Here is a 15,878-nt window from a genome sequence, read left to right as displayed (position 1 = left end):
TAGAAATTTTTGGACTGAACAACACAACACAGTGATTTGGTGTGGCAGAATTCTTTTAGGAGGGACAATTCCTTCATTTTGTCCACTCTACAGTTACACCCATGTTGTGAGTCCAGTAGCTGGCAAAGGACTTTGTGATCCTCTTCACAGATTCCTTCAATGTGTGGTAAGAGGGGAATAAAATAATGCAATAACAAATAATATATATCAGCAGAGATTTACTAATTAACACATGGAGAGTGATTTTAACAATTGTAGTTCCAGATCATGTCAAACTTTGATAGACGTGAATTTCCTGATACGTTCAAAGGTACAACAAGACTTATTGCTGATTTTGCTACCACAGACCTAACTTGGCTTTTCCTCTGGATACACTAATTATATTTTTCGCTATGTAATATAGAATTTTCAGCTGACTGTACAAGGTTGAGGCTTCCTTCATACTGTTTCCAGGCGATATCATTCTCTGAGAAGCGATAATTCAAAAAATGTGCTACAGTAGTACTAGAACTGCATCTGTACAAAGGACATGTAGATAACAGAGTTATTAATTCCATGAATAAGATATAAGGCACACAAACAGGAAGTGAAGGCTAAACTAATCTAATATTGGAGCTGAGCTACTGAACTGAGAACAAGAGATGCAATAAAAAAAATTAATCTGTTTGCAGCCTTTGTTGCTACAAGATGGACAGGAATAAATAAATGGATTGGGCTAATGTATAAAGCATTAACTGAAATAAGTGGTGGTGGTAATGGTGGTAGTGGTGGGAAGCTAAAAACTATCTTGAAAAATCTGAAAGCCTGAATAAAGAAAATAAAAAAGTATGCTTATTTGTAGTATCTTTGGCCCTGTACAGATGGGACTTGAAGCACGTACTGAGTACATGCTAGGGTTTCCCGAGAGCATCCTTTTCAGATGCTCCCTAACCCTATGATGTACTCAGTACATCAAAATGGAAGTATGCCTCTCTTCACACCAGCTAAGTGGGGGGGGGGGAGGGGGGAATAAGAGAAAAGCTCTTAGTTTGTTACTGGTACTCAGGTTGAAATATAATGGTAGGGGAAAAAACAATGATTAATGTGTTGATTTTGTATAATCAGAATGAAATTTAATAATATGCACAATTATAATAATTTGCAAAATATGCAAATTAGATGCCCAGATATGAGGGACTAGAATACGATAACCATACTCTGGTCTTATCCCGTACAGCTCTACTCATGTTACATTCTTACAACACTGGGTTAAATAATGCTGGAGTCTATGACAAATGAGACTTGTTTCAGCACTGAAATGGGATAAACAAGAGAGATATCCTTCTTTAAAAAAAGAAAAAAAAGCAACCACAGTGCCATGCATATATTGCAGGAGCAACTTACTGATTCCAAATGTTGCTTGATGCACCTGCCCTCTGCCAACAGCAAAAAGATTACCCAGACAGTAAATTGTAGAGAGAGTTTCCTTTACAACCATCTTTCCCCCTTATCTCACTATTTGTCTATGCATGTTTCCAATGAATTAAGAATGTCCTTGTCTGAAGTAGGTTGCTTGCAAATTTCTTATATAAAGTTTATGATACAAAATGGTTTTGTTGGCCTGAGAGCTCTTTCTTCTCCATGCATTTCTATCACAAAGACAGAATCAAGGGAAGTTAACCTAAGTAATATTGTTACTGGTGGAAGTAAATTACATCTGACGTTCCTCGTGAAGCATTTATTGCTGCACAAAAGGCTTTTAAGATGATAATTATGATTGGTCTTTAAATTTGGATTAGCTAGTCTTGCTGACATGGGACTGATTCAATCAGCACTTAATGCATTATTTTCAAATATAGGGAGCAACTGCTTGTTGTTTTATTCTTTTTCTTGAGTAACATGTGATGTTGAGTTAAATACAGGTTAAACATAGTGCTCTAAAAACATGACACCAGGTTACTCTGTAGCAATTTTCAGAGTTATGAACTCGTTAGTCTGTTTCAGTATAAAGAGGAGGAGTCTTCTGACATTTCAAATACTGATCAATTTATGGTTAATCACTTTTTGTCATTTTTTTAAAATAAGGTGGTTTGTTCTGTAGCAACTACTTCACAGTGAGGTCTGCCATTATGAATTTGGCCAATATGCAGTTATAAGTTATGGTCTTGACAATGACAGTAAGGACACATTGGTTAGGTTTATTTATTTATCACATGTTTGCAGAGTTGAGGACAGGGTGATGTGATGCCAGGAAGTGTAGCCAGTTACCAGGCAGTTGGGTTGGCCCTACCATTAGGCATTCTGAGGCAGTCACATCAGGTGACCAAGACAACAAGACATAAAACAGGTTGGAGATAGGGGTGGTAAATCCTTCCCACAGGTAAAGGAAAAGGTGGCAAAGAAAGGAAGATGAAGATGAAGTTGTTATAGTAAATGGGAGTGAACGGCTACTGGCTCAGAGCAGCCTACTGTCAGTCAACTGTGCAAAGGGGAATAGACCCCCACTGATTGCAACTACTACTTCCTCATAATTGGGGATGGGAGGAGCTGGGCTGGACTTCACTGCATAGTTCTCTAACTATGATAGTTATGCATTTGTAACTACTCAATACATTTCCAGCCAATATTTTCTATGCATGAAGTACTCATTTCTGCACAAAACAATAATGTGCACAGAGTAAGCTCAGAAAAGCAAATGTTCTCAACAGTCCAGGATTCTACTCATCAGGGTTTCTTGACGCTCAAAAACAAAACAAAGAACTAAACTCAAGTTTTTAAATATTTAAAAATATTATTTTCATTCTTATAGCACACATACAAAATTCTAACCCTGGGTAGACACAATGCCACTCTCCACATTCCCTTGCCCTTCCTAAGACACATTCAGTTATATCCACCCTGAAAGTCTGTAATGGGCTCTGTTAGGCATTCAGTGCCTTTAAAAGGCATCAACAGCTGTCCCAGACACCATCTGTATTGCCACTTTGGGGCTGCCACATTACATACTTTTAACAAATGGATTTTATACACTCTCTGCAAAAAAAGAAGAAAAAAGCTTTATTTTAAAAGTTTGACCATGGGTTGGGGATGATGTACAATTTCTTTTCTGTCATCCTTTATATATCAAATCAATTATTCTTTGAGAAGGATCATAGTACTTACCAAATGGAAGCTCTATAATTAGGTTTATCACACCTAACTCCTTTCCCTGAACACATGTAGGATACAGTTCCCTGATGTTACAGTGCTATTTTATTCTCTGTGATCAAAAGAACTTTGTGGCTCTTATATGTATTTGTGGCTTTATGGTACTGAAATGAGAACACTCTTTCAGAGTTCAAAGTGCTTTTTAATGTACAAAGATCAGGTGAGTGTGAAAAAAATAATAACAGAGGCCTTCAAAAATCCAAGGAGGTACCAAAGACTAATGGCATTTTATATCATTTGAAAAGCAAAGAAAGGAAATCAGTGCTTTGAACATGTGAATGAAATTGAATGTTTGGGGGTCATAAGGTCCATAAGGGAAAGAAGTAAATGCATAGAGGGTGTTCCCAATCTGCTCTGTTCATTCTTATTTCCTTATAATATACAGAATAACAGCATGCTACTCAAAGAATGGTTGTAGCAAATGGGTTATTCATTTCTCCAGCTGTTTAATGTAGAAATTTAATTTAAATTAAATAAAACTAAATAATTAATTTAAATTAATTAAAACTAAATAACAGAAGAGGAGTAGAGCTGACAAGATGTGAGGTCCTAGTACAAGTTAATGGGCCCTGGCAGTGTAGAAGGCAGCCACTGTTGCATTTTTAGGGAATTGTTATTATTTGTCAATTATTTTTTATATCCTTTATAATTTTTTTAAACAAATAATATTAGATAAAATTTGAAATCATTTGCAAGATTTTAGTTGGTCCCCCAGTGGACCAAAGCAGGTCAGGAAAAGAAAATAAACTCCTTGAGAGTCGCTTCTTCAGCTACCAAACTAAGCGGTTTGATGGTAGGAACAAAAGAAAGAAACTCTCCTGCCTCCAGCCCCCAGGTTGTTCCAACCTCTAAAGATTGTTCCCTATACCAAATGGCTACTTCAGCCTCTGGACAACCTTTTTTTCTCACTCACTCCCATGTGCAGAAAATGTTTGTCCTGTGTGAGATCACATTCAGATTACCAGCTCCCCACATTCTGCAGTAGTGCAGTGAAGATGAGATCATGAACTTTAGTTGATCACTTGAATCTGATATTCAGTATTTTAGCACAGCACAAACCACTATCTCAGAATCAGTAGGCATATCCTTTAGAAAAATCCATTCCCCTTGTCTCTTGACCTTCTATTTCTCCTGTTGTAGAGGGTACTGTATTTTCTCTCATTGTATGCCAGTGTTGACAGATATATTTTTTTTTGTAAGTCTCAATTGTTTTGCTTTACTGGAAAGCAACTCCCCCCTTTAAAAAACGTATTCATTAACAAAGAATTTGATTTGGATTCAAATTCACCTAAAAATTATATGGCTTGTAAATGGTTCATTAATAAATACACTGAAAAATCAATCTTATTTGAGAGCTTTAAAACTCAAAAGCTTCTGATAAAGGTTAAATGTAGGTTACGGAAGAATCTTAAAGTGTTTTACTTTCTGATATCATCCCCACTGGCAGAAAGCATCATTTTTCCCAATAGGAAAAGTACTAATCAAAAGTAGCAACAGCTAGCTATGCTTGTGTGCAGAGAAAGAGGCAGTATCTATAATATGTTTCTGCTATAAAATTTGTAAAGTATGCAAGCAGGGAAAGAGGATTGTACTACAGAGGAACTCTTATCTCCATAGTATGACTCCTACAATATTAAAAATGACCACAAGAGAATTACACACCTATCAGATTATATTGTATACATTGCTTGCATTGATCTCCTCCACTGAAAACTTGTTCATGTTGTGCCCCCCCCCCCCATGTTTTAAATGTTAACATTGCTATGTATATTTTTCAAATATACAAATTTTATTGCATAACTCCAGAGCCAGCTGAAAATGTGCAGATTCTGGCTATTCCCACACTGTAGATTCAATGCAGTGTGACACTACTTTAACTTCAATGCTTCATCCTATGGAATCCTAAGATTTGTAGTTTGTTGTACCAGCACTTTTTGACAGAGAAGGCTAATTATTTCACAAAGCTACAAATCTCAGAATCTACAGCATTGACTCATGGCAATTAAAGTGTTGTCAAACAGCATTAATATTGCAGTGTGGATACATCCTCTGTCTCCAGTGTCAGTGCAAGACATGAATGAGACACCTTCCTTGTCACGTGTACTTTGACCTCATTTCTTGTCCTTCTGATGTGTAATGAGAGGTTGGAAGACTGGATCCCAAAATGCAGTACTGAACAGCTTGACTTGTACTTGAATCATTTTGAAATAAATTGGACTTTCATGTAAATAAATATTGTTATGGTCCACATGCAAGCCTGATGTTTTTATAATAAGAAATAAGATTTATGGTACAATAATCTAAGCAGGCTTAGTTGCCTTTGTAAGCATGGAATTGTCTAAAACATAGCTTATATATTGTGTATGATGTATATATTTGTGTATGTATGTATACCCCATCTTTCACCAGAAAGGGTGTGAAAGGCATTTATACAACAAACCTCATGAAATATTGTTATTTTATATTACTTCAGTCTCATCCACACTGCAGAAAAAAGCAGTTTTACACCACTGTAACTGGCATGACTCAGTGCTATCAGAGTCTGAGATTTGTAATATTGTGAGAAATATAATCTTCTCTGTCAGAGAAATTGGTGCCCCACCAAGCTATTCCAGTATTCCATAGCATTGAGTGGCATAAAACTGCTTTATTTCTACAATGTGACAGCAGCCTCAATAAAAATACAATATCATATGACAGAAATGAAGAACATCAACCAGCAGATTTTAAAAAATGCTTAGTTAAAACTTACTTCTTCAATGCTATGAAAAGGTCCCACTTCACTGTTTAGACCATAAAGGGAGCAGAGGGACAACAACCAGGCACCTCTCCATCATGTTGGGGCCCGAGACTGCATATTAGTCATAATATAATGTCATTATAATAATGATAAGCACTGGATTTAATTTGTCCCTCCTTCCTCTTGGTCCCCCACTTTGTGTACCATGTGTTAATTTGAATTATCTGGAATCCTGATTTTATTTATTTATTTATTTATTTATTTAATATTCTGCCTTTCTCCCCAGAGGGATCCAAGATGGCTCACAAATAAAACCTATAAAATTATTATAAAATTCAAACAATTAAAATATCTATATATAAAATCACATAAGCTATATATCATAAAATATAATATAAAATCACATAGAATATAGTTAAGTTAAAAACAGACAAAAAACCCACCTGCTCCATAAAACTACCCTGCTATGTACAGAAAGCCTGCCAACATAAAAATGTTTTTACCTGGCAGGGAAAGGCCAGCAAGGAGGGGCCAGCCTAGACTCTCGAGGAAGGGCATTCCAAATGGTGAGAGCAGCCACTCTCTCTCTTGTGTCCTCACCAGGTGAGCCTGTGATATTGATGGGACTGAGAGAAAGCCTTCTACATTCTTAGGAATATTGAAGGTTCATATGGGGAGATACAATCTCTCAAATAGACTGGATCCAAGCTGTGTAGGGATTTATATGTTATGACCAGCACTTTGAATTGTGCCCAGAAATGAATGGGTATCCAGTGGAGCTGTTTAACAAGGAAGTTATATGCTCCCTGTAACTGGCCCCACTCAGCATTCTGGCTGCAGCGTTTTGAACCTGCTGAAGTTTCAGGACAGTTTATAAAGGCAGCCCTACGTAGAGTGCATTGTAGTATTCCAAACAGGATGTTATAAAGGCATGTGTCACTGCCAGATCTGATGTCTCAACGAATGGGCACAGCTGGTGCGCAAGTTTAAGCTGTGGAGATGCAGTCCTGGCCACTGCCGAGACCTGGGCATCCAGGCTTAGAGTGGAGTCCAGGAACACACCCAAGCTGAAAGCCTGAGATTTCAGGGGACTTTAAAGCCATCCAGCACAGGCAAAGCCCCAAATACCTGATCTGCCTTATGATTGATCAGGAGCACCTCTGTCTAGTATGAATTAAGCTTCAATTTGTTTGCCCTCATACAGTCCATTACTGACCACAGACACTGGTTCTGGACAGAGACAGTTTCCTTGGAATCAGATGGAAAGGAGAGATAGAGTTGGGTGTCATCAGCATACTGGTGACACCTCATGATTATGACATGCATACATGTAATTCAGAGTTACTTATGCATAAGTTTTCTTTTGGATGTTGTGCCAAAGGCTAATCAGTAGGCAAAATCATGCAAAAACAAAACATCCTAAGATGGCTATGAAGCTCGAGGGGATTCTGCTGCAGGCAGGAGAATGGTGGCCAGTTAGTGCCCATCCTGGATTTCCTGGATGACCTTTGCTTGGTACTTAGAAATCGTGACGTATACTCAAGTTGATTGTCTCAGATGTAAGTTGGACTCAAGTTACTTCAGTGACTTGACTTGGACTTGATTCAGCAATATATGTTGCTCTGACTCAACTCAACTCACAGCTTGTATATTTTCAGTGACTGACTTGCTAACAACATTCACTTCAAGCTTCAGGCAAGACCTACCCCAAGAGCACAGGACATGCTTTTCCAAGGGGAACAACAAATGTGCTAATAGGGTTGAAGAGGAAGGATCCCTTGGAAACTTTTGAAAAGCTTTAGACGGCTCCTCTGATGTGGAGCAAGGATAGCCTGGGAGGCAGATCTCAACCTCTACTTCAAATCCACTGTTTAACATGCCTGCGGTTCTCCTGTGAGAAATGTACCCTGCCTTCTTTTGGCTCCCAGACTAGAGACTTGATTTGACACTTGACATGAACGTATCTAGCAAGGACTTGAGACTTGACTTAAAACTTGAAGGTAGAGACTTGAGGTTGACTTGAGACTTGGAGTAAAAGACTTGAATACATCACTGACTTGAAGACAACAAAAACAGAACCAAGCAAAAAGCCCACTGATGTGTTATCATAAAGCTATCCCTTCCCACTGTTAGCATCAAAAAAGATACAAACCATTGGGAAGAGTCATGCAGAACAATCTGGTACTTTCATTACTGTAGTTCTGTATGCATCTGCCTGGTTTACGTTCCATTAGGAAGAAAGATTGGCTTAAGCTCAAAGTGAAACCTTTGAACAAGACATGGCAGTTAAAAATTGAAAACAAATGTCTGAATCAATGTGGTTTACACAAGTGTTGACTCATCATTTAAAGATAGATTCATTAGATCTACTCTAGTTTAGACTATCAATAAGATTCAGAATTAAGAATGACATCTGTGTAAGCATTCCATTTATGCTAACAGTTGTGCTTGGCAGCGGTATTTGAGGCACAGTGGGTAACCAAGACCATGGGCCAGAAAAGCCAAAGATTACAAAAATTAAAGGATAAGTTTTGCATATCTTTACATATAGCAAGCAATTATTCAAATCATGGATTATTTCAGTTGACTGAAACACCCCAAGGCAATGGTTTTCACATTTTTTCAAATATTTTAATATGGAACATTTTATGTGCCTTTGCTAGATTCATTAGGGGAATGAACTCTGAAGATTAACCACCTGTTGTTCTTGACAGCATGCAGAACAGATCAAATAACAAAGCTTGGGTAAGCCAGGTTGAAAATACATATGATGTGTGCAGAGAGAGAGAGAGAGAGATTATGCAAGGCTTCTACGATGGATTTCACTACCTAAAACAAAGGAGAAGATAGTGCTTCCTCCCCAGTGAATATAGAGAAATCAGGTGGAGTGATAGATGACCGTTAATTCAACCCTGGTGACAGGATAGCATCCTCCACTGCACCAATAGGCAGAAGACTGATTTAGGGAGCCCAGAAGAAGTTGTGAGGAATATACAACTCTTTTCTCCAGCACTGAACAACTGCTGGCAGCTTCAGAGAACAAGCTGGTACTGTTGCTGCTCCATCGTCTTCTGCCTGAAACCCCTGTCTCATTCAGTAGGGCTGGCTCCATCTTTTTGTGAATGTGTTAGAGAATAATTTCAGCACTGAAAGGGTACATACATAGCTTCTATAATGTAAATGCTTGTTGTTCTGAAAGCTGGGAAATGGTTGTGATATTTGCCTGCATAACAAGAATTCATTTGATATTTAGACCCATTTTGATCAGAGTAGGTATCTGTGGCTCTCCAGATATCTTTGAACCTACAGTCCCCACAGGACCCAGCCAGCATAGATGATGGATTGTGAGAATTGAAATTCAAAAATTTCTGGATGGCTGCAGTTGACCATAACATACTTAGACAATACTGGTGAAGATTTTAATTGGGTATACTCTTTATGTTTCTAACTTATTTTTAATTTCCAAGTTGTATCCAAGAATTCTGGTTTCAAAATACCCAGATATTTAAATATTTCTACTGAAAGCTCATGAGAATATTAGTGTGTGCTGTTTCCTGAACTGACTGGAAACAATATGCTCCAGAATTGACTGCTAGTTCATTCAATCATTTTTAAAAGTAATCATTACCTTTTTGTGGTTAGAAAGTGGTGCAGTGGTTTGAGAGTTTGAATTGGACACTAGAAGACCAGGGTTCAAATCCCCGCTTGGCCACAGAAACCCACTGGGTGACTGTGGGGAAGTCTCTCTCTCAGTGTCATAGGAACACAATGGCAACCTCACCTCTGAACAAATCATGTCAAGAAAATATTGTGATCCATAGGGTCACCATAAGTCAATGACTTCAAGACACACAACAATAGTTTGCCCAGTCCTCTATCCACCATCCTGATAGTTCATTGCTAAACATCCAGCAGGAAGAATAAGTTGAATTATCAACTCCTTAACTACCCAATAGCAATTTCAAAGATCTGTTCTCTGTATTATTACTTATACGTCCATATAACGTAAATTTCACACAGGACTATAAGTGTAACAGACAAAAGTTCAAATCTGGATGAAAACTAGATCTCTGCCTCATGAAGCTTCTTGTGTGACTTTGGGCTAATCAGAATTTCCCAGACTGATCTACTTCATAAAATGATTGTGGAGATAACAACATGGAAGAGGTGACATGTGTGGCACTCTCAAAAGGTGATATATTAATCCAATTAGTTCTGGCTTTTAAAAACTTACAGGGCAGGATGGTATATCCAAAATATATGGCAACACAATACTGAAAGATATTCAGATGGTTCTGTATCATTGTGTCTTGGAAATATATTACAGACAAGAGGTTCCACCATTAATGCTCATCTTACCTTGACATCTTTTACATTCATCCTTGTTCCTTCCTTCCCAACAAAGATGTCATCAATGTCAACAAGAATGTATCTATCCAAGGACAGTATAAGCCTCTTTCCTGTCAGGAAGGAGATGGCATCTATAAAAATGAGTTTGTGGAGCCAAAAGTTCAAATTGTTTCCAAAAAGGACTCTCTGAATCCCATCATGTAGTCCCAGGTCCTGTATCACTGTAGCATAAAAATTAACCTTCGGCAATGATGGTGGGAATGGTTTGGAAGCCTGAATTTCTGTTAAAAGCACAGGTTGGTAAGTAGAGTGATTATATTGGAAAATGGTCCAGTCTTCACCAGGTAAGGGGCCTTTCTCAACCCTTGGGGCTTTGGTTATGTGCAGTAGAGGAGATTGGGGATTTACTAAGCAGTCTTGCAGAGCTACATTATTGTAAAGGTGTAATGGAAATCCTTTGAGTCTAGTGCTTGACAAGCTGTTCTCATTGGCTTTATGAAAACCAATTATGCTAACACTGTATTCCACACAGTATTTTTCCAGGAGTTCTCTATTCCAAGAATCCATGGAGGTGTACTTCAAAATATTTTCATAGATCACAAGGATGTATTTCCCTTTGCCATTATCGGCTAGTGGAGGAATGTCTCCTTTTCCAGATGCGATCACCATTTGAAACTGAAATCGGCTAGACTCCAGAATAGCTATGATATCTTGGCCAAGCTGAGAGTACTGGCTTTCAACAAACAGCAGCACAGTAGGGTCAGTCCTGGATGGATCAATTGTCTTCACCATTTTAAGCTCCATTGACCTGTATGGTAAAAGCTTAAGGTTTTCACATTGTACCCCATCTGTGGTCTCAATAAGAGCAATTTCTTGCTTGTGACCTGTATATAAGTAATAAGCAGAAATGACAATGCTAACTAAACAGAAAGTAGTTAAGAGTATTACTAAAGTTCGGAAACTTCTACGAAGTTTCACAATCAGATTCATTTTTTTGCAAGTCTTTCTGTTTATTATTTATTTGTTTAATAAACAATTGGCTTCTTCCTTCTAAAGTGCAATTTTAAACAAGCCAATGGATGGTATTGGTACCACTCTTCAAACATTCATGTGACCATTGCAATTCATTTAAATGGGGGATGGATGAGGCTACGAAACTTTGCGATCTTGAAGTCCAAAGGATTGCAAATTTATAATGGAAGCAGTCTTCTCTGAATGCACCAGTTCCCAATAATCAATGGAAAAGTCACTTAACATTATCTGCAACAAAGGGAGAAATTAGAGTAGGTTAAGAAAATCCATAAAGCAATTAAAATGTGTTAATTAAATCAGCTAGTTACTTTTAATTAAAAAAAAAACTCCTGAGCATGACAAGTTTTACTGATTCCAAAGTAGACAATGAGAGTAGTGTGTGTGTGTGTGTGTGTGCGTGCACATGTGTGTGCACTGGCTGCTATTCATAAAGTTGTCATATTCATTGAAGCCTACATGCTACACAAAAAGCACAATGTTACTATACCTTCTGCTTGATTGTAAAGAGTTTGCAGGGACAAAAAGATGATGAGCAAGGAAATTCTTTACATTAAGGTAAATCTTCTGCAAACATTTAATTTTGTGAATTTCTGTTATTCTTTCCAGGAGCGTATTCCTATTACAACAGGACTGGAAAAAAAGATAATGAGACAATGGAAAGCAATATCAATTGCTGGGGAGCTACCCATGCATTTGTCTAGAAAAAAAAATACATTTACAGATACAGTATAAATGACCAGGATAGTGGATATTATTTCCACCTTAGTTTCCTTGGTCCTCAGAGTTCCTGTTTCACTTCTACAATCAGTAGATGGAACCATCCTTTTGCAAGGTAGGAAGAATACTTGTTTCTTTTTGTTCTGTGCTTTCATGTAATTTTTTACTTATGGTGGCTCTAAGGCAAACCTAGAATCATAGAATCATAGAGTTGGAAGAGACCAAACGGGACATTCAGTCCAACCCTCTGCCATGCAGGAAATCGCAATCAAAGCATCCTCGACAGATGGCCATCCAGCCTCTGTTTAAAAACATCCAAAGAAGGAGACTCCACCACACTCTGAGGGAGTGTATTCCACTGTCAAACAGCTCTTACTGTCAGGAAGTTCCTCCTAATGTTGAAACGGAATCTCTTTTCCTGTAGCTTGCATCCATTGTCCTGTGTTCTAGTCTCTGGAGCAGCAGAAAACAAGCTTGCTCCATCCTCAATATGACACCCCTTCAAATATTTAAACAGGGCTATCTTGACAAGATTTGTTCAAAAGAGTTAGTCTTTGCCTTCCTATGAGGCTGAGAGAGTATGACTTGCCCAAGGTCATGAATTTCCATAGCTGAACAGGGATCCAAACCCTGGTCTCCAGAGTTGTAGTTCAGTGCTCAACCCACTACACTATGGTGGCCAACAAGAAACCCTTGTTTCTTTCAAAACCATCATCCCTCTTATTGACATATCCCAGTCTATGCAAATTACAGAGCTCACAGAACAATCCTTCGTAAGGAATTACAGTGTTCCTGTTGGAGACACTGACCTATTCAAAGACCTACTGCATTCTTGCCAGAGAAACAGAAGTAAGGTCGAAGTGGCATTTACCTCCCTTCCATACACAGTGTGTGTGAAACCCAACACATTACAGTAATACCTTTACCAGACCAATTAAAAAAATCACAGAATAAATTATGCAAGCTTTCTGAGCTTCCAGGCTTATCCATTAGGCATGGATATTAAAAGTAATTTTTAGGAGAATAAATGTGGCAATAGAGGCTCACAGAGTTGCATCTTTCTTGAGAAGTTACAGTTGAGTTTAATATAGTGGTCCCAATAATATAGCATCAAAGATCAGCCTTCTAAGTTTGGAGTCCTTATTGCATTGGCTTCTCTGAATAAAAGGTCTTGATCACCCTGATTGTCCAATAAAATTGGTCACAGGATTCTAATCTTAATCCATCCTGATCCACCAACACCATACCCCGATCCTTCTCTTTTCTTCCCTATCATATGTCAGAGAACACTGGAGACATTAGAAGGTTCTTCAAGGTGGGATCTGGATACAACAGTTGGCTTTCCCCTCTAAGATTGAGTCCTTGAACTCTTGAATGGGGTAAATCCATTCTAGACAATAGCCCCTGGAATGCCTTCTCAGAGACCATAGGATAGCACTGTAAACTACATGTACATTTAGTTTATTGCATATTGTAAAGTGCTATGCATACAGATGGACTTATATGAATGGTTAATGATCATAAAAGTTTTCTGTTTAACTTCAGTTAGTATATATCCATTGTTAATGTATTTGTGGGTTGTCACCTAATGCTTTAAACTAGTTTTTGTGAATTCTTCTGCCACTGCTTAAGCTATTTCCCCTTTCTATCAATCCATGAATGTTAACTTTTAGTGGTCTATTGCTAGATTGCATAATACTCTCAGTGTGTTTATAACTTCTGCAAAAGTCCCATTATTCTTGATATGATTTTTTTTTTGAAAAACATTGTTTCAACAGTGTGGAAAACAGACATTAATAATGTTATATCATTTATGTAATATAACATTACAGAATGCAGTATGCTTTACAGTCTTGAACTTGCTCATTCTTAGAATGACATTGGTTGAGGTTGTGCAGAACTGGGAGATGATGGTCCCCACCTCATGTTTAGCATTGTAAAATTTATTGCAGAATAATACCTCAGTAAGATATAAAAAACATAGATGAACAACCTTCTGAAGGTATCCCTCCTCCATATTATTACCATTGTGTCTGTGTTGACTTTTGGTGACCCCATGAATTTTGTGGGGGATGAGGAGTTTAGGACAAATAATATTCAGAAATGGTTTTGCCTGTTCCTTCCCCTGAAATGTAGCCTACATCATCTAGTATTAATTGGTGCTCTCCCATCTAAATACTCTCTATGGCTTACGTAGCTTAGCTTCTTAGGTTGAATGGGATCTGGTGCCTTTTGAGTATTTAGGCCTCAGTAACTGTTTAATTGTGAAATTAAAACTCTTTATTAGTGCAAACTATTTATAAGTTGCTTACTACACTTTAATGCTTTTTGTAAATGATAAGGCTTCAAAGTAAAGATAAAAAAAGTCAAAAGCGGATGATGTGAAATTCTCAACACGGCTGTATTTCCGTTTTGAAACTCTATTGAGAATGATAAATAATAGCAATTTGTGGTTTCCAGTCTCATTAGGGATATGTTACATTCCCTCTAAATAAATCAGTGTGTGGCCATTCCAGGAAATGAAAACCTTTGCATTTTTGCAACTTAAAAGGTGGGGCAGGGGTGGGGATGAGATTTTAGGTGAAGTCCCTTTTGGTTTTCACACCAGATATATATTTTTAAACACTAGAGGGCAATACATTCATGTTTTCCCAAACAAAAAGTTGTATCACTATACCAGCGGTTTACCTATAAGGACAAACATGTAAAATCATCTCAAGAATAAACAAGAATTTAAAGGAATAGGTAGAACAACAGGAAGCACACATATTGTAGACTTTAGTGCTAAAATAGTATAATTCAAGTACTTAAAATAAGATATTGCAATCATTTTGATACTTACAATATTTCCTATTTTAAAGTTTAGATCTGTAGAACATGTGAATATCATGGGATCAGAAGGCTGTCATTTTATTTCTTTGTGTCTTTGTTTTAATGCTTCCTTTCCCTTTGGCACTTATATTCTATGATATAAAACAAAGAAAGAAAATCTATGTTATGGATTATATTATTGATGAGATTTCCTTTTTCACTTTGTTTTTCTCTTTATTTCATAATTCAGAAAATCTAACAAAAAGTCTCATTACTAGATTTCAGCTTCATTTCAAAGCCTCTTTGGAAATGAGTGAGCCAAACTTAAATGCATGATGGAATGATGCTGATGGATGATGGAATAGAGGACACAATTATCAAATTTTCAGATGACACCAAATTAGATGGCATACTTATACCCCAGAGGACAACATCAGAATTAAAAATAACCTTAACAGATTAAAAAGTTGAGCCAAAAGTAACAAAACATATTTCAACAAGGAGAAATGTAAGGTACTACACCTAGGCAGAAAGTAAAATGAAAATCACAGTTATTGAATGGGTTGCAGCGGGCTTGACAACAATAGATGTGAAAGGATCAAGAAGTCTTAATAGAGCACAGGCATAATGTGAGTCAATAGTGTGATGTGGCAGCAAAAATCTTAGTGTGATTCTAAGCTGCATAAATAAGAGCATAGTGTCTACATCTAGGGATATAATGGAACACACTATTCTGCTTTGATCAGACCCCCCACCTGGAATACTGAGTCCAGTTCTGGGTACCACAATTCAAGAAAGATATTGACAAGCTGAAATGTGTCTAGAGGAGGGTGACCAAAATGGTAATAGGTCTAGAAACCATGCTCCATGAGGGGAAGATTAGGGAATTGGGTATGCTTAGGCTAGAGAAGAGAAGGTTAAAATAGCAATGTTTAACTATTTGAAAGGATGTCATACTGAGGATGGATCCAGCTTTTTTTCTGCTGCCCTAGAGACTAGGGAGCTCATTGCTTGGGCAAATAAGCCAGTTTACCTCTTTTGG

At 37.6% G+C, this 15,878-nt stretch overlaps 1 protein-coding gene across 3 annotated transcripts in view; it reads right to left on the bottom strand.

Moving 5' to 3' along the window:
• LOC149313033 (N-heparan sulfate sulfotransferase 4) overlaps positions 1-15,878 on the bottom strand; it is a 164,792-nt gene that overhangs the window by 123,590 nt on the left and 25,324 nt on the right. For 2 of the 3 annotated variants that reach the window (XM_089527066.1, XM_089527068.1), the window contains exons 2-3: positions 14,868-14,988; positions 10,286-11,536 (exon numbers count right to left, since the gene is read on the bottom strand). In XM_089527066.1, coding sequence (XP_089383192.1) covers positions 10,286-11,266 — 981 coding nt within the window. In that variant the 5' untranslated portion in view covers positions 11,267-11,536; positions 14,868-14,988. The remainder of the gene's footprint in view (positions 1-10,285; positions 11,537-14,867; positions 14,989-15,878) is intronic. The other variant, XM_089527067.1, reaches the window with a different exon arrangement.

This window comes from Sceloporus occidentalis, unplaced genomic scaffold (assembly GCF_023333645.1).
Source record: "Sceloporus occidentalis isolate IW3139 unplaced genomic scaffold, rSceOcc1.0.p SCAF_5, whole genome shotgun sequence".
NCBI classification, from domain to species: Eukaryota; Metazoa; Chordata; class Lepidosauria; order Squamata; family Phrynosomatidae; genus Sceloporus; species Sceloporus occidentalis.
The sequence above is the reverse complement of the archived record's forward strand: the minus strand, read 5'-3'. Positions and strand labels throughout refer to the sequence as shown.